Source organism: Culex pipiens, chromosome 1 (genome assembly GCF_016801865.2).
Source record: "Culex pipiens pallens isolate TS chromosome 1, TS_CPP_V2, whole genome shotgun sequence".
In the NCBI taxonomy this organism is placed as follows: Eukaryota; Metazoa; Arthropoda; class Insecta; order Diptera; family Culicidae; genus Culex; species Culex pipiens.
The window spans coordinates 8,434,745-8,453,308 of record NC_068937.1 but is presented as its reverse complement, the minus strand read 5'-3'; the positions used below and the strand labels follow the sequence as shown (position 1 = coordinate 8,453,308).

The 18,564-nt window shown below is 38.9% G+C and overlaps 1 protein-coding gene across 3 annotated transcripts; it reads left to right on the top strand.

The window, feature by feature from the left end:
- Positions 1–25: 25 nt before the first annotated feature.
- On the top strand, positions 26–18,199 carry LOC120413312 (uncharacterized). 3 transcript variants are annotated; one of them, XM_052706250.1, is made up of 4 exons: positions 4,581–5,245; positions 8,832–8,893; positions 8,954–16,217; positions 16,422–18,199. In XM_052706250.1, the coding sequence occupies exons 3-4, from the start codon at positions 8,984–8,986 to the stop codon at positions 16,907–16,909; spliced, it is 7,722 nt and encodes a 2,573-aa protein (XP_052562210.1). In that variant the 5' UTR covers positions 4,581–5,245; positions 8,832–8,893; positions 8,954–8,983; the 3' UTR covers positions 16,910–18,199. The 3 variants fall into 3 exon arrangements, with proteins under 3 accessions (XP_039430012.1, XP_052562210.1, XP_039430010.1); XM_039574078.2 differs by lacking the exon at positions 4,581–5,245 and adding an exon at positions 26–159 and having other exon boundaries at positions 8,954–18,199; XM_039574076.2 differs by having other exon boundaries at positions 4,582–5,245; positions 8,954–18,199.
- Positions 18,200–18,564: the final 365 nt, after the last annotated feature.

Below are 18,564 nucleotides of genomic sequence, written 5' to 3'. Positions count from 1 at the left end.
ACACCACATTCATTTCGAGCTCCGGGCGTACAAGACTTCAAGTTCAAGGCGGTGTTCCAAATTATTTTGCCGTCTCTCCCGTGAAAGTGTAAAAAAGAAGGTTCAAAATTTAAAAGTCACCTGGATTACGTGATTGGATTGTCATCTTCCACTTATATGGTAAGCATTAGAATAATTTTCTCATAGCATTATCAGATGACGTCATCTACCGGGTAGGCAGCCCGGATGGAGGTTATTACATAATGTGTTATAGATCTGTAAATTTGAATGTAAATGAGTAACACGCTACAGATTTGGAGCAACGTTTTGAAAAGGCCGGTACGACATTGCTCTTACGGCCATTACGGGTTATTCTTGTTATGTGGATGCAATTGAAGAATTCGACGACGTTTTTTCCGCTAGGTTCGCTGTTGTTCCAGCGGTGTTCGGAATGACAGCCCCCATACAGCTTGAGCAGTTTTTAGGGAAAAATCGCGTTTATGATGAAAAATCAAGCATTTTCAGAAAAGTGGGGTATTGCAAAGTGTGGCAATTTCTCTAACGATCACAATGTGTGGTGATTTGTAGTGATTAATTGTGACTGGTATTTTATTTAAACGATTTTTCTAAAAAGATGATCGATATTTTGGATAACTTGAGTTAAATGTTGCAAAAGTTAAAAGTAATGATGAAATGTTATGTAAAAGTGTTTAAACTTTACTTTTCTTCCCCTTTGACCAAAATATTGACCTTAAAAATGCATTTTGGTTATTTTTTGGAATTTTTTGTAAAAAATCGAATAACTGGCATTTTTTTGAGAAAATTATTGTAATTTTGCTGTAATATGACTCTAATAGTTTGTTCTATTGAGGTTTTGCAGCGCGACTGTGTTTCAAATGTAGGTGGCGCCAAAATGAGGTTACTTGCCATAAATCGCATTCCTTTCTGCTGGATTGAAGAACAAAATCGCTTATTTCTCATGATTCCCTGCATCAATCATAATGAAACTGGTTGCAAGAGACGAGAAAAATTTTTTGCTTTAAGATAATGAACATCAATTTTTGGGCGCGCAAAAATTTGTGACCTTTTTCTTTAAAAAACATGTTTTGGAACACGAAAAAATTAGTTTCCCCGTATATATCAATGAAATATACAGTTATATAGTTGATAACAGATGTGTTAAGGTATATTCAACAATTTTTATTGATTTTTGACAGACTTTCTTGCCAAATAGTCCAAATTACTATCTTTTTATAAATTTACAGTTTTCTCATAGAAAAATCAAACAAATTTTGGAAAGTTGTACACCAAATTGTTGGAAATAATTTTTCTCATCCGAATCCGGCATAAGTTTTGTAAAAATGTTGATTAAGGAGGAAAAAACACATTTTTTAAAAAAATCATAGGTTTACGCTATTTGTTCATAGGTGGCGACATGTGTCTTTTAGCTTTGCTGCAAATCCTCTATCAATAATACACACATAAGGAGCATTATCTCAATTGAGAGATTCGACAGAAACGTGCACGCATCCTGGTGGCGAGTAGAAGCACTACGCAACGATGTTCGGAATGACAGCGTGCTTGGAAATATTATTTTTTTTGCAGTTTTTGATTTTTATTTCCTTAAAATATTTTTTAACGTCGATGAAAGTTATTGTAAAGTGTGGCAATCGCATAAACGAATCGAATGATGTATAAATCATAGGGGCTGAGTTAATTTTTCATGTTTTTTCCTCAAATTTACCAAAAAGATCTTTTGAAAAATTGATTTAAATATGATTTATTTGATTGATAATGCTCCTTATGTGTGTATTATTGATAGAACAAACTATTAGAGTCATATTACAGCAAAATTACAATAATTTTCTCAAAAAAATGCCAGTTATTCGATTTTTTACAAAAAATTCCAAAAAATAACCAAAATGCATTTTTAAGGTCAATATTTTGGTCAAAGGGGAAGAAAAGTAAAGTTTAAACACTTTTACATAACATTTCATCATTTCTTTTAACTTTTGCAACATTTAACTCAAGTTATCCAAAATATCGATCATCTTTTTAGAAAAATCGTTTAAATAAAATACCAGTCACAATTAATCACTACAAATCACCACACATTGTGATCGTTAGAGAAATTGCCACACTTTGCAATACCCCACTTTTCTGAAAATGCTTGATTTTTCATCATAAACGCGATTTTTCCCTAAAAACTGCTCAAGCTGTATGGGGGCTGTCATTCCGAACACCGCTGGAACAACAGCGAACCTAGCGGAAAAAACGTCGTCGAATTCTTCAATTCGCGATCAAAAGCTCAAAAATTCCGACAGATGGCGCAAAGCATCGAAGAATGACGATTCAAATTTTCGCTGTTCGGTTACATAGGAATGCAAACTTAAAATTGAATTTACAGCTCATAGAACAACTTTTGAGAAGAAATTCAAGTAGTACGATTGTTAACTCTTTGCCCTCTATAAATTAACGCAATAAAAAAAATTTGAAAAAAAATAATTTTGAAAAAATAATATTGTTTAAAATGATAGAGCATCAAAAGTTAACAAAGTATCAGCTCGAATTTTTGCTCAAAAGTTGTTCTCAACGCTGGAATTTAACAAAACAGAATTCGCATACATAACCTCAAAGGGCGGAAATTTCAATCGACATTCTTCGCTCTGTTCTGCTACTCAACACTAGGTGTCGCCTGTCGTTTGGCTCTTGAACGGCAATTGATTTGATACTAAAAACATGTGCCACGCCCTTCTGACGTGTACGCATCCTGGTGGCTAGTAGGGACACGGCTGTGGCGATGTCCGGAACGACAGCATGCTTGATAATATTTGAAAAATGCAATTTCGATTTGATAGTAAGAGTGTGTCCCGTGTAAAAAGTGACAGTTCGTCACTTTTTAGTTTGACTTTGACGAACCAACGGTGACGAGCGAAAAAGTGACCAGTCACCGGGATTTGAGTGTATAGCTACTGTTTCAAAGTATGAACGTCTTCGGCGTTAACGTCGACGATGGCCGGTCACAGGAGCGCCCTCGACTGCCAAATAACGGTTGGTGGCTGTTTGCTGTCCGATTGAACCGAGAGGGGAACCTCCTTGTCGATAATGAGGTCTAACGGTCTTTGACTTTTAGATGCAGGCAATTGCACCTGCGCACTCGCAGGCCTGCACCGATCGAAACCCGTGCGCCGTTGAGGTCCTGCGGACTGTTGACTTCCGCCGGTGCACTTCCACTTCCGGAATGCGGGACGTGTTCAGCGCAAATTGACGGCACTGACACTACCGGACACTCAACCGGACACACGGACGCCTGAATAGCAAAAGAGCCCGATCTTTGGGTTCGGCGCGCCAGGTAAACTTCTCCCTCCTATTTTCCCTGGAGGGAAAACCACCATTTTCCATCCCACCCATTGTATGTCGTCTCAACGCGACTCCGTCAAGAACGGTCTTGTTCGCAGCGGTACGAAAATCCCGAAATTATGTAGGGTGTGATGTTGTGTGTTGGGGAATTAAAAAGTGAAGGTTCGTTCATGAACTGTGACCAACGGTTACATATATTTCAAAGAATTATTTGTCAATCAATTTTACAAAAATGTCTAAAAAAAGACTAATTTAGTGACCTGAATTTTGAATTGACCTCAAAAAAGATTTCAATGTAAAAACATTTACATTTATTGTGGATTTAGCTCGTAGCTGGATTTTCTGGCATCTTCTCACGGTCATTGGAAACGATCGTGGATAGACCTAGGGGTTCCCAGTTGGAGTGAAAAAACTCAATTTATAGAAAAAATATGGATTAAAATTTTGCTTTTTTATCACTTCTCCGACATCAAGAATAATTGTTTGAACATGCTCGCATTTTTTTTATTCGGTTGGAAAAGTATATTTTTTTTTGAAAAAACTTTCATTTTTAATCACATGATCACCTCTAATTCTGGCTCGATGCCGCCATCATGCGACCGCGTGCTCCGTTTGTTTGTCAACAAAGCTGCAGCTGGATGGTGAGACGAAGTGATGGGGGAAGAGATTTTGACATTTTTATGCCCGCATCTGGCCCGCCGCCTATTTCGTCGGTCACTGAGCCGCCGGTCGTTTCCAGTGACCGAGTCCAGCTAGGTACTGATAGTACAATAAATTTCAATCAAATGTTTCGCACAAAAAAAAAGGAAAACTGTACGATATCTGCCCATTACACTGTAGTCTTAATCGTGTTGGGGTATGAGTTCGCTGATGTTGTTGAGTTGAATCGCCTGAAGTGTATGCAACCGAGCTGCTTGCTGCGGGGTGGTACTAACGCTCAGCTAAGACACACATCATAAAGGAAGTGCTGATTACACCGTAACTGGAAAAATCGTAATAATGATTACAGATTAAATGAAACAAGAGGAAAGTTGTGTTACAGTGCCATCCCGTTTTTGACAACACAACGTGATTTTTATGTTGGGGACCATCCATAAACCACGTGGACACTTTAAGGGGGGGAGGGGGGGGAAGGGTGGTTCTGACGATTGTCCACGATCCGTACAAAATTTTTTTTTTGTATGGACAATTGTCCACGAAGGGGGGGGGGGGTGGGGGGCGTGGTAACAGATTCCCAAAAAAGTGTCCCTTGCCAAAATCCGGAAAACTTGAAAAGTTTTTTTTTAGAATAAAAACAGCTAGTATTATTGTGAGAACCATCAGTCGTGAAATCCCGATGCGAGACGTGTTATCCCAATTAGACCTTAATTCTCTCTATCCGATCTATCAGTTCCCCTTAGATTCCAAAATATCCATTAAATTTTTCCTCAGTTAGTTTTTCATAAGTTAGTTTTTCATTAGTATAACTTGCCTTAACACAAAGCCGTCGTTACTGGTATGCACAGGTCTATGTTAAGGCTGCCATTACCAAAATAAAACTCCCTACACAATCTCCCTTTCACATTCGGCTCCGGTCGAAACCGGTCAGTGGGGGGACAAAAAATTTGGAAAATATTTGCATCGGCCTAATCAGACTCCCAAGTTACTACAGATAGAAGATATCACGCAGCAGACTTTAACAACAGCTGTACAGACTTCTTGCGCAAGGCTTAAGTTTGACGGTGTAAGTGTGCGGTGGTTTTTGTTATCTCTTGGCAGCTGTCACATTACCACATTTATTTCGAAATCCAGGCGTACAAGACATCAAGTTTCAACGCGGTGTTCCAAATTACCTCGTAAAAAAGAAGGTTCAAAATGTAAAAGTTACCTGCATTACGTGATTGGATTGTCATCTTCCACTTACATGGTAAGTATGTTATAAGAATTCCGTTCTGTTCAGTTTGCGAAGCATGTTTGCGTGTCATTTCGTTTTCTAACCTCAATTGTGTTCGATTAGTTCATTTAAAACAATTTTCACAAAGTTTCACCAGAGCAATGTGCGATATGTGCACGCTCCTGCCGTCATCCAACGGGTATGCATCCCTATCAAGGGTGGTGGTTGTGTCCATCTCTCAATAGATGATTTGTTAGATCTGTTCTGGAGCAACATTTGAAAGGGGCGGTACGATATTGCTCTTCCAAGTGTTTGAAGGGGAAGAAATGCCGTAAGAGCAATGTCGTACCGCAAATTGCAAACGTTGCTCCAGAGTTATTCTAGTATAATGTGGATGCAGTGACTTAATACCTATAAAAATGTGCGCCACGCCCTATTGACGTGCACGCATCCTGGTGGCGAGTAGGGACACTACTGTGGCGATGTTCGGAACGACAGCATGCTTTATTGCCGTTCAAGAGCCAAACGACATGCGACACCTAGTGTTGAGTAGCAGAACAGAGCGAAGAATGTCGATTGAAATTTCTGCCCTTTGAGGTTATGTATGCGAATTCTGATTTGTTAAATTCCAGCGTTCAAAACAATTTTTGAGCAAAAATTCGAGCTGATACTTTGTTAACTTTTGATGCTCTATCATTTTAAACAATATTATTTTTTCAAAATTATTTTTTTTCAAAATTATTTTTATTGCGTTAATTGATAGAGGGCACTCGTACTGCTTGATTTTTTTTCTCAAAAGTTGTTCTATGAGCTGTAAATTCAATTTTAAGTTTGCATTCCTATGTAACCGAACAGCGAAAATTTGAATCGTCATTCTTCGATGCTTTGCGCCATCTGTCGGAATTTTTGAGCTTTTGATCGCGAATAGAGAATTTGCAGCAAAGCTAAAAGACACATGTCGCCACCTATGAACAAATAGCGTAAACCTATGATTTTTTGAAAAAAATGTGTTTTTTCCTTCATAATCAACATTTTTATAAAACTTATGCCGGATTCGGATGAGAAAAATTATTTCCAACAATTTGGTGTATAACTTTCAAATATTTGTTTGATTTTTCTATGAGAAAACTGTAAATTTAGAAAAAGATAGTAATTTGGACTATTTGGCAAGAAAGTCTGTCAAAAATCAATAAAAATTGTTGAATATACGTTAACACATCTGTTATCAACTATATAATTGTTTATTTCATTGATATATACGAGGAAACTAATTTTTTCGTGTTCCAAAACATGTTTTTAAAAGAAAAAGGTCACCAATTTTTGCGCGCCCAAAAAATGATGTTCATTATTTCAAAGCAAAAATTTTTTCTCGTCTTTTGCAACCAGTTTCATTAAGATTGATGCAGGGAACCATGAGAAATAAGCGATTTTGTTCTTTAATCGGCAGAAAGGCATACGATTTTAGGCAAGTAACCTCATTTTGGCGCCACCTACATTTGAAACGCAGTCGCGCTGCAAAACCTCAATAAAAAAATGCAGATTTTTATTTTTAACTGATTCAAATAATTATTTTTACATCGATGAATGTTTTAGATCATGAAAATGAATCAAACGACATATATACAACATAGGGGCTGAGTTTAATTGTCTTATGTTTTGTCAAAACTGCATTTCTGAAAAATCGATTTAAATCAGGTTTGCTTTGTACATGTGTATTAACGATAAATCAAACCATTAGAGTCATATTACTGCATATTGACAATAATTGACTTGAATCGACGCCAACATTTCAAAAAGCATCATGTTCAAACCATGCGTTTTGAGAAAAACGCATTTGAATGTTGAGCATCCATTTTCAATTCCCATTTTAATATAAAAGCAAAATAAGATGTTCTAATAATAACAAACGATAAAAAACGTTGCTTTTATTGATACTTGATCATCCAAATTCAATAAAACATCATTTCCGTAATTTTATTTGAGTAAAACAAACATAACTCCTTTTGAAATCACCAACGTCGATATCACCCTGCTGTCATTGAGGGGGGCGCTTTGTTATGATTCGTTTTTCTGCGCCGAATGTACATGGCACTTTGTTCATGATGCTTTTTTTCGTCACGAGGTTTATGTAGTCTTTTGTTTGACAGGTTGACAGGGCTATATAAACAGAGACTGCTGATGGCAGAGATTTTGATTATGTTACTTTATTTAAAATCATGCTTAAACTGAAGTAACTTTTGCTCATTTATGCAATATGCAATATCCCAGAAAGTGTCAAAATGTACATGATGCCTTTTGAAATGTTACCGTCGAAATACTCATCAGTTATTCGAGGTTTTTCAAAAATGTTCAAGCGTTTTTACGGTCACTTATCAATTATGTTTGATTAAAACTTTTTTCTGTTTCAACGATTAACTCAAATTATCAAAAATAACTACAATACTACGCAGAAATACACACAGATTATGATCGTTCGTGTTATTGGCACACTTTGCAATACCAAAAAATGCTGAAAATGTATTTTTTTTTATTCAAAAAATCGCTTTATTTCATAAAGCTGTTGAAACTGTATGGAAGCTGTCTTTCCGAGCCAGGCATCGCTGGAATAACAGCGAATCTAGCGAAAAAACGGACATCAAATTCCAATTGTTGGATTGTTTACAAATTTAGACAAGCTGTTAAACCACGTGCTTGAAATTCAGCCAATCACAGCCTTTGTGGGGGTAGTCAACTTGAAACGTCAAAATCAGCTGCTTGGAATTCAGCCAATCACAACCGATCGAAACCAAAACAATACTTTGAATACGAATACTATCACAGAATCATGGTGTGTGCGCGAGAAACCGTGGAGATCACTGATCACACCACTGATCACACAATAGAGATATCCACGGTTTCTGACACGCACACTATGATGCTGTGTTTAAATTAGTTTTACGCAGCCATAGGCAAATCGAGTAGAGCAGCGATTCTCAACGGGGGTACCGAGCCTACTTGATTTACACGGTAGGGTGTACCAGCCTAGAAGAAGGTTGAGAATGGCTGGAGTAGAGTATCTACAGCAGCTCTATAAGAGATATCAACGCGCGAGAGTGTGTTAGTTCGTAACAACATTTACACGCATACATAGGCAAATCAAGTCAGCTGTGTCCTTAGTTATACCACGAGCACGTGGTAAACAGCTTTTTTTTACAGGCGAGTTCGTCTACTCGATTTGCCTGTGTCTGCGAAAAAAAGTATAAACACAGCATCATAGTGTGCGTGTCAGAAACCGTGGATTGGGACTTTTCAAACTGCATAGAATTTACTAACTGTAGATCATCTAATTTACGTCTGCTCCATTTTAAATTTCAATGACATCCTTTGTAAGCTCTGCTCAGGAAATATATTTTAAATTAAAAAAAAAACCAAAGCGTACATGTTTGCTTTGTTAAACCAAGATACCGCTGTAATTTTCAAACGCGTCTGTAAGTTCTTGGCCGATTTTCTTTTTTTCCCCAAATATTAACCTGCATGAATGTTATTTTATGAGGGTAAATCTAATTTAAGAAAAATCCCTGTCTCTCCGCTCAATCTCAACCAAACCGAATAAAATAATGCATCTAAGATTCTTTTGCAGGTTTTTAATCAAATACTCATCGAAAGTGGTACGCAGCAGAAACAGCGACAATATAAACTCGTGTAAGCATAAATAAAAATCAATGTTCCGAAAGATGAATTAATTTTCATGATTTTTTTTAGCTCAAACAACAACGAACTCTTCAAACAAACATGAACAACAAACAAATGCCTCTGTTAATGGGTGCCATCGACAAAAGTGATGTCCTGGAGATCGAAAATCTCCTAAACACTTTTGCAGATCTTATCATCATTGACAAGAATGTCAAAATAGAAACACCACTACATAGAGCTGTCACCATCGGCAATGCAGACGTTGTTCGACTTTTTCTGGCCAAGGGAGCCTACAATGAAGCAAAGAACGCAGATAACAAGACGCCCTTTGAGTTGTGTTCGCATTTGGATGACCAACAAAAGCAAGCAATCGAGGCCGTCTTCAATGATTATTTCAAAAACACCTTCATCAAACGACCGGGAACAGCCGCCGTGGGTCAGTTTTACGAAACGAAACTCCTGACGATGGTTTTGTTTCGGTTGCTTCAAGATGGCCAAATCGAGGACTTTTACTTGGGAAACAACTTGGACGATGCCGGTGCTTTTGACGACGTCGTGTTCAGGACCTTCGATGGAGGTAAATCCCGTGTTTGCTGTGTTCAAACTAAACACAAAAAACCAGACCATACTATAAATTTTCGAGATTTGATTAATACTAAAGATACAAGTGGAGATTTTCATTTGAGTAAATATTATGAGAGCTATCTCAAGATTCGGTACATGTTTGGCCCGACCAGTAAGTCCCTGATATTTCAAGGAGAATATGATGCATCTGAGTTAGAACTAATAATTTTCACGCCAGCTAAGTTAAATTTACCAAATGCATCTAACTGTACAAATTCAACCGAGTTAAACACACTACATACAAAAGAGTCTGGAAAGATAGTTCAAATAAAGTACACAGAGGCTTTAAAAGAATCTTTTAGAGCATGGCATAAGAATGTAGTGGCAGAGATGCTGGCCAGGCTACTATTATTACAGAACTGCGACACAAAAAATTTAAAAAATGGAATCAAAACGCTGAAATATGAAAACAACAACAACTACAATAGTTCTGATCTACTGCAACTTTTCAGCAATGAAAAGGTAATGGAAGTTTCCAGTAGAAAAGCCAAAACTTTAGGTTTAGAAGTTTCAAAAATTCTTGAGGATCCTTTTATTCCCACTGATGAGGAGCTTGAGCAACTTTCAAACGATTTTTTGGAAAAACTAAGATTCTACTTGGAACAAGCCACAGAGGACAACTTGGAAGAAATTGTTAGGCGCAACATTAAAGCAACAAAAAAATACGATAATGACGAACTGATTTATTCTAAATCTTACGCTGCAGTCGAACGCTGGTGGAAGCAATCTGGACATGTACGGTTTCTTGATAAAAATTGCGCATATTTTGAAATGACTGCAAATGAAGTGGAATTAGAGAAATTACATTACATAGGAATGGACAAAATAAGAAATAACTTTGTCCAATTTGACATTGAGGAGGCAAAAAAATCCACGTGGGCTAACTTTTACCAGCGAAATCTAAAAGGGAACTCATTTTGTATGAATGTTTTTACCAGTACCCCTAAAATAAGTTCCTTGAAACTGGTACAGTACTTCCGCGATCAAGGAACCGAATATAAATATGTTTTCATTCGTGAAACAGAAATCGAACAAATTGTTAAAGTATTAGCTACCATAAAACCGAAATGTTTAATTTTGGCATATCTATCAGAAACAGATGCGAAAGCTATCGGGAAAATTCGTCAAAATATCGATAAACTAATCATTATTACTAAAAAACAATGCTGTAGCGACTGCAGTTCAATAGCTGACGAAACAATTTTATGCGATCTTGAACATGAATGTCAGAAGAACCTTCTCGAAAGGGACGTTTTGTTTCAAGGCAACTTGGTGCCGTTGGAAACATTAATGAACGAAGCTCCAATAACTTTGCTGGATGCAGTAACTTTGGAAAAGCTCATTAATGGTGAACGATTAGTCATTTCAACAGCAAGTTCTTTTGATAAAAATGATAATTCATTGAGATTTTATATTGATCGAGTTCTGCTTGATGCAAAACAGCAAACATTTGAGCCCATGAAAATTCGCGATAAAGTCGCACTTGTCGTAGCGGCACCAGGAATGGGAAAATCAACTTTACTTACTTGGCTTGCTGCTCAAATGAAAAATGACAATCTTGCGAGTTGGATAGTAAGAATCAATCTCTTGGACTGTTCTGCCCAATTTGATCAATGGAATAAAAACAATACTACACTGAGAAATGAACAAGTGTTGAACTTTTTAATGAATCATTTAAACTTTCAGGAAAGTGACTCAACAAGCGAGGTTGAATCGTTCGAAAGGAAGGTTTTTCGATGGTTTTGTGATCATCAGAAAATATGTTTTCTTTTTGACGGTTTTGATGAAATCAGTCCCAATTACACAAGCATGGCAACAACATTGATACAGATTTGTAGAGATAACTTTGCTGGTAAACTTTGGGTGACAACTCGTTTTGGTGAATTTCAAAAAGAACTGGAAGAAATTCTTAAAGTTGACGCATTTACGTTGAAACCGCTTGTTAGAAAGGAGGCTGAAAATTATATTTTAAATTTTTGTACAAAAATATTAAAAAATAATACAAATGAAAGAAACACTTTTGACGATTACTTAAATCGCGTTCTATCGAATCTACCTCAATCCACTCGTCATGGAGAGCATGATTTAATAAGTATACCATTGCAGATAAAAATGATAGCTGAGTTAATTGAATACAATTTTCAAACTTATTGCAACACGCATGATGGCCAGTTTAAATTAGAAAAAATTGATTCAGTCACATTATACGAAAAATTCATTGATTTGAAATTCAATGTATGGGTCAAGGAAAAAACTACCATCAATACAACGATTCTATCCAACAAGCAACATATAAATGAACATAGAGAAAAAAATAAAGATAATTACAGGTTAGCTGCAATCTGTACTCTGTTCAACGCAGATGAAACAAAAATAGTTCTGTCAAAGACAGAATTGAAAGCTGTGCATATATTTTTACATCAAATGAAAAATTCTGTTGACAGGACTGGATTTATAGTACTAGTAGCTGATGGAAAGGCTAAGTTTGTTCATCAAACCTTAGCTGAATATTTTGTGGCACAGTTTTTATGGGATAAATACTCAACGTTAGAGGGTGATGAACTTGAAAATTTCATCCATGATATTATAATCAAATGTCTTATCCTTAAAGATCGTACTCAGATTGTATTTTTTTTGGCGGAAATAGCGTCAATAAAAATAAATGAATGCTCTGATTTTTGTTTCAAAGCTAGTATTCTATTAAAGCAACTTTTAAAGATTTTGCCATCTTCCCGGCGCGAGTTTGAAAGAAAAGCATTCTCCTACGCATTAGGTATTGTTGAAAATTCTATAATAACAGATGAAATTGAAATCTTTGATAAATTTAAAAAATATAATGGTACACATATTCTCAAACATCATCGCATAATCCTTCTGAAAGCTGCCGAGTTTGGTTATATCTCGCTTGTTAGCTTAATAACATATAACAAACCAGGCTGCATAAATGATTCCATAAATTGGCTGAATGGTTGGACAGCGTTACACTTTGCAGCGCACCGAGGACATATTAAAATTGTGAAGCGTCTTTTAAACTTATCAGCTAACGTCAATAGTGCTACGGAGGAAAACGGTCAGACGGCGTTACACATGGCTTCCGAAATGGGATATATTTCTATAGTTCAGCTGTTATTGTATAAAGGTGCACAGGTCAACTCTGCCTCGAAACATAGCGGAATAACTCCGTTGCATCTAGCAGCGCAGAAAGGATTTGCTGAAATTGTGTCACTGTTGTTGACAAAAGGAGCAGCAATCGATAGAGCAACGACTGTTTATGGACAAACTGCCTTACATTTTGCTTCCAGTAAAGGCTACTTAGAAACTGTTCGAATATTGACAAAACATCGAGGAAACGTGAACATTAAGACTCAAAAGAAATCAACGCCACTGCACCTTGCTACCAGAAATGGTCATTTTGATGTCGCCCGTTTATTATTGGAAAAAGGTGCTGATCCAAATAACACTACAGAGAAAGGACAGAAAAGCTTCATAGAAAAGGCTTTTGATTTTTTTAAAAATAATTTGGGTAATGTCAACGAGGAAATCATTGAGGAAGGTTGGACACCGTTACATTCAGCTGCTAAAAATAATGACGTGAAGATTGCTATAATGTTGTTAGAAAATGGTGCTGACATTGAAAGTACTGATGCTCTTGAGGAACTTACTCCCTTATTGGTTGCAACGAAAGAAGGTCACTTTGAAATGGTGAAAACTCTGGTAAGCAAAGGAGCAAACGTCAATTTTGTATCTAGTGATAAAGGATGGACTGCTTTGCACTGGGCGGCATTTGAAAACTTCAAAAAAATTGTAGGATTATTGTTGAAAAATGGGGCTATAAAAAGTTCTACTACGACGGATGGAAAAACTGCTCAAGACGTCGCTAATACGAAGAAACACACCGATATTGTACATATGCTATTGGCCGAAACCTCATCTTTCATTACGTTTGATTTGGAATCCGAATCTGAATCACTAAATTTAATACAAAACTGTCTACCTAAGCTGCATCCCGCGGTTACAAAAGAACGAATTGACGTTGATTTTGAACTGAAAACTGAAGATTTGACGCCACTAATGCGCGCTTGCTATCTTGGTAATTTGAAAGAAGTGCTAGTTTTGCTCGATGAAGGTGCAAACGTTCGTCTAGGAAATACTAAAAAAGCTTTCACACCATTACACTGTGCAGCACAACAAAACTACCCTGAAATCATCCGGTTGTTGGTTGCAAATGGGGCCGACATTGACTGCGTAACCTCTGATGAAGGCCGAACTCCTTTGTTTCAGGCGTCTGTTAACGGTGCCATTGATGCTGTCAAAATTCTCCTCGAAATGGGAGCAAACGTTCGCCTAGGAAGGACTGACGATGCTTCGACGCCATTACACTGTGCTGCGAAAAATAATTACCCTGAAATTATACGGTTGCTGGTTGAGAAGGGAGCCGACATTGACTGCGTAACCTCTGATGAAGGCCGAACTCCTTTATTTGAGGCATCTTTAAGCGGCGCCATTGATGCTGTCAAAATTCTCCTCGAAATGGGAGCAAACGTTCATTTAGGAAGAACAGACACTGCTTCGACGCCATTACACTGTGCAGCACAAAATAACTACCCTGAAATCATCCGGTTGTTGGTTGCGAAGGGAGCCGACATTGACTGCGTAACCTCTGATGAAGGTGTAACTCCTTTGTTTGTGGCATCTTTAAGCGGCGCCATTGCTGCTGTCAAAATTCTCCTCGAAATGGGAGCAAACGTTCATTTAGGAAGAACAGACACTGCTTCGACGCCATTACACTGTGCAGCACAAAATAACTACCCTGAAATCATCCGGTTGTTGGTTGCGAAGGGAGCCGACATTGACTGCACAACCTCAGATGATGGTCGAACTCCTTTGTTTGTGGCATCTTTAAGCGGCGCCATTGATGCTGTCAAAATTCTCCTCGAAATGGGAGCAAACGTTCTCCTAGGAAGAACTGACACTGCTTACTCGCCATTACACTGTGCAGCACAAAAGAACTATCCCGAAATCATCCGGTTGTTGGTTGCGAAGGGAGCCGACATTGACTGCGTAACCTCTGATGAAGGCCGAACTCCTTTATTTGAGGCATCTTTAAGCGGCGCCATTGATGCTGTCAAAATTCTCCTCGAAATGGGAGCAAACGTTCATTTAGGAAGAACAGACACTGCTTCGACGCCATTACACTGTGCAGCACAAAATAACTACCCTGAAATCATCCGGTTGTTGGTTGCGAAGGGAGCCGACATTGACTGCACAACCTCAGATGATGGTCGAACTCCTTTGTTTGTGGCATCTTTAAGCGGCGCCATTGATGCTGTCAAAATTCTCCTCGAAATGGGAGCAAACGTTCTCCTAGGAAGAACTGACACTGCTTACTCGCCATTACACTGTGCAGCACAAAAGAACTATCCCGAAATCATCCGGTTGTTGGTTGCGAAGGGAGCCGACATTGACTGCGTAACCTCTGATGAAGGCCGAACTCCTTTGTTTGTGGCATCTTTAAGCGGCGCCATTGCTGCTGTCAAAATTCTCCTCGAAATGGGAGCAAACGTTCATTTAGGAAGAACAGACACTGCTTCGACGCCATTACACTGTGCAGCACAAAATAACTACCCTGAAATCATCCGGTTGTTGGTTGCGAAGGGAGCCGACATTGACTGCGTAACCTCTGATGAAGGCCGAACTCCTTTGTTTGTGGCATCTTTAAGCGGCGCCATTGCTGCTGTCAAAATTCTCCTCGAAATGGGAGCAAACGTTCATTTAGGAAGAACAGACACTGCTTCGACGCCATTACACTGTGCAGCACAAAATAACTACCCTGAAATCATCCGGTTGTTGGTTGCGAAGGGAGCCGACATTGACTGCACAACCTCAGATGATGGTCGAACTCCTTTGTTTGTGGCATCTTTAAGCGGCGCCATTGATGCTGTCAAAATTCTCCTCGAAATGGGAGCAAACGTTCTCCTAGGAAGAACTGACACTGCTTACTCGCCATTACACTGTGCAGCACAAAAGAACTATCCCGAAATCATCCGGTTGTTGGTTGCGAAGGGAGCCGACATTGACTGCGTAACCTCTGATGAAGGCCGAACTCCTTTATTTGAGGCATCTTTAAGCGGCGCCATTGATGCTGTCAAAATTCTCCTCGAAATGGGAGCAAACGTTCATTTAGGAAGAACAGACACTGCTTCGACGCCATTACACTGTGCAGCACAAAATAACTACCCTGAAATCATCCGGTTGTTGGTTGCGAAGGGAGCCGACATTGACTGCACAACCTCAGATGATGGTCGAACTCCTTTGTTTGTGGCATCTTTAAGCGGCGCCATTGATGCTGTCAAAATTCTCCTCGAAATGGGAGCAAACGTTCTCCTAGGAAGAACTGACACTGCTTACTCGCCATTACACTGTGCAGCACAAAAGAACTATCCCGAAATCATCCGGTTGTTGGTTGCGAAGGGAGCCGACATTGACTGCGTAACCTCTGATGAAGGCCGAACTCCTTTATTTGAGGCATCTTTAAGCGGCGCCATTGATGCTGTCAAAATTCTCCTCGAAATGGGAGCAAACGTTCATTTAGGAAGAACAGACACTGCTTCGACGCCATTACACTGTGCAGCACAAAATAACTACCCTGAAATCATCCGGTTGTTGGTTGCGAAGGGAGCCGACATTGACTGCACAACCTCAGATGATGGTCGAACTCCTTTGTTTGTGGCATCTTTAAGCGGCGCCATTGATGCTGTCAAAATTCTCCTCGAAATGGGAGCAAACGTTCTCCTAGGAAGAACTGACACTGCTTACTCGCCATTACACTGTGCAGCACAAAAGAACTATCCCGAAATCATCCGGTTGTTGGTTGCGAAGGGAGCCGACATTGACTGCGTAACCTCTGATGAAGGCCGAACTCCTTTGTTTGTGGCATCTTTAAGCGGCGCCATTGCTGCTGTCAAAATTCTCCTCGAAATGGGAGCAAACGTTCATTTAGGAAGAACAGACACTGCTTCGACGCCATTACACTGTGCAGCACAAAAGAACTGCCCCGAAATCATCCGGTTGTTGGTTGCGAAGGGAGCCGACATTGACTGCGTAACCTCTGATGAAGGTGTAACTCCTTTGTTTGTGGCATCTTGGAACGGCGCCATTGCTGCTGTCAAAATTCTCCTCGAAATGGGAGCAAACGTTCATTTAGGAAGAACTGACACTGCTTCGACGCCATTACACTGTGCAGCAGAAAAGAACTGCCCCGAAATCATCCGGTTGTTGGTTGCGAAGGGAGCCGACATTGACTGCACTACTTCAGATGATGGTCGAACTCCCTTGCATGTGGCTGCTTGGAAGGGAAATTCCAAGGCTGCTATGGTTTTGCTAGAACATGGCGCCAGCTAAAATATTGAAACAAAGCCAGGCGGAGTTACACCTCTCAGCCTGGCAACAGGTTTTAATTAGATAGTTGAGCTGCTTTCCGATAGAGGTGCTTGTTGAAGGCTAAGTAAATGATGAATCTTATTGAAGTCGAGAAATAGCTTGTGGATTGTTACGCTGCAGTTGAAGAAAAATATTACTAGAAGCGTGTTCTGAACACTGTCTTCGTTGCAAAACTTCCATCACTTAATACACTATGTTTTCCGTTTTTCGAATCGAGTGGACTGTATTTTCCTTCGCGCGCTTCTTTTCTTTTCAGCTACACGCTAAACACTGTCCCTTTATTTCGCTGATGCAAGGTACACGGAAAATTACATGTGAAATAAAAACTAGCCAAAGTTTTTGCACAGAAGGTGCGCATCATTTCAAACTCGTCCAACACATTAGGAGCCGGGTTTCTTACATCTCAGAATATTCGTCAGATCACCATTCGTTTGCATCCCTTTCGTGGGATTTCATTTATCGCAAACTAATAGCTATGGGAAATTGTTTCAATGCTGCCGACGATGTTTTGATTGAAGTTTTGGTCCGTTAATAACATAATTTGGACAACATGAACTGGGGTAAATGGGTTGATTGATGAACAAGACGATACAGACTTACCAAAACTTTGGTTATTGTCAAAGATGAGATCATCGTTACTCACCTGGAAGAGAAAAGCGAAGTATTTCATCAGTAAAAATGTTTCTTAGCAATTATGGATATTGGACTCTCGACAAAAAATCGACAAGTTTTTATTGATCAAAACCGAACGCAAACATGATCAAGGCGAAACCGCTCAAATTTAAACAAAACACGCAGTCAAGAAACCAGCCGGTTGGTTCGTTTCAAAACCTAAGCATCTGCTCGTTGGGGCAGGTGAGTTAGTTTGTGTGGCAGACTTGGTCCCGGAAGAATGCAGCTCTAGAAAAGGGGCGGCAAAAAATGCATTCATGATGGAGAAGGGGAGAATAAAAAGACGGGCAGAATCAGAACAAAAAATGTGGCAGAAAGAAATGAAGGAGAGGAGGAACAAAAAAATACTAACAATACCGTTGTTGACCGGCAAAGAGTTTAACTGAGTTGCCAAATTCACTTACTTTTTCAAAATGTTCAGTAGGCCATGCTCCAATTAAAGAAGGAAACGATTAAAACTGGAATTGTTAGGGTTAAAAGGAACCATACAGTTGTATAATATTCAATGTAAATAAAACTGACTGTTTTAAGATTTAAGAAAATGCTGATCTATACAAAAAAATAAAATTATAAAAAAGAGCACTCAGCATTGAATTAGCAATTCAAAATATCACAGATTCCCTAATCATAAAAGCATTAATAATTGGAGATGAAAATAAAGCATATCTTCTTCAAAATCTATTATATTTGATAAGTCGCATGATAAAACAAATCAAACTTTCTGGCATCACTTCCCACAACAGATCCAATCAATCAATTCACCTATAGTAAAAGCAAACAGAAGCAACCTTCGCAGCTTCTTTTATCATTCTGTGGCTCTCCTGCCAAGCCAAGCCAAGAAAGAACATAGCGGACGGGGTCTAACGGGTTGTGCGCGGTGTACTGCCCTCTTCAGCTGGCTTTGAAGAGCTTTTTTTTGTACGGTCGACTGGCTTTCCTGACCA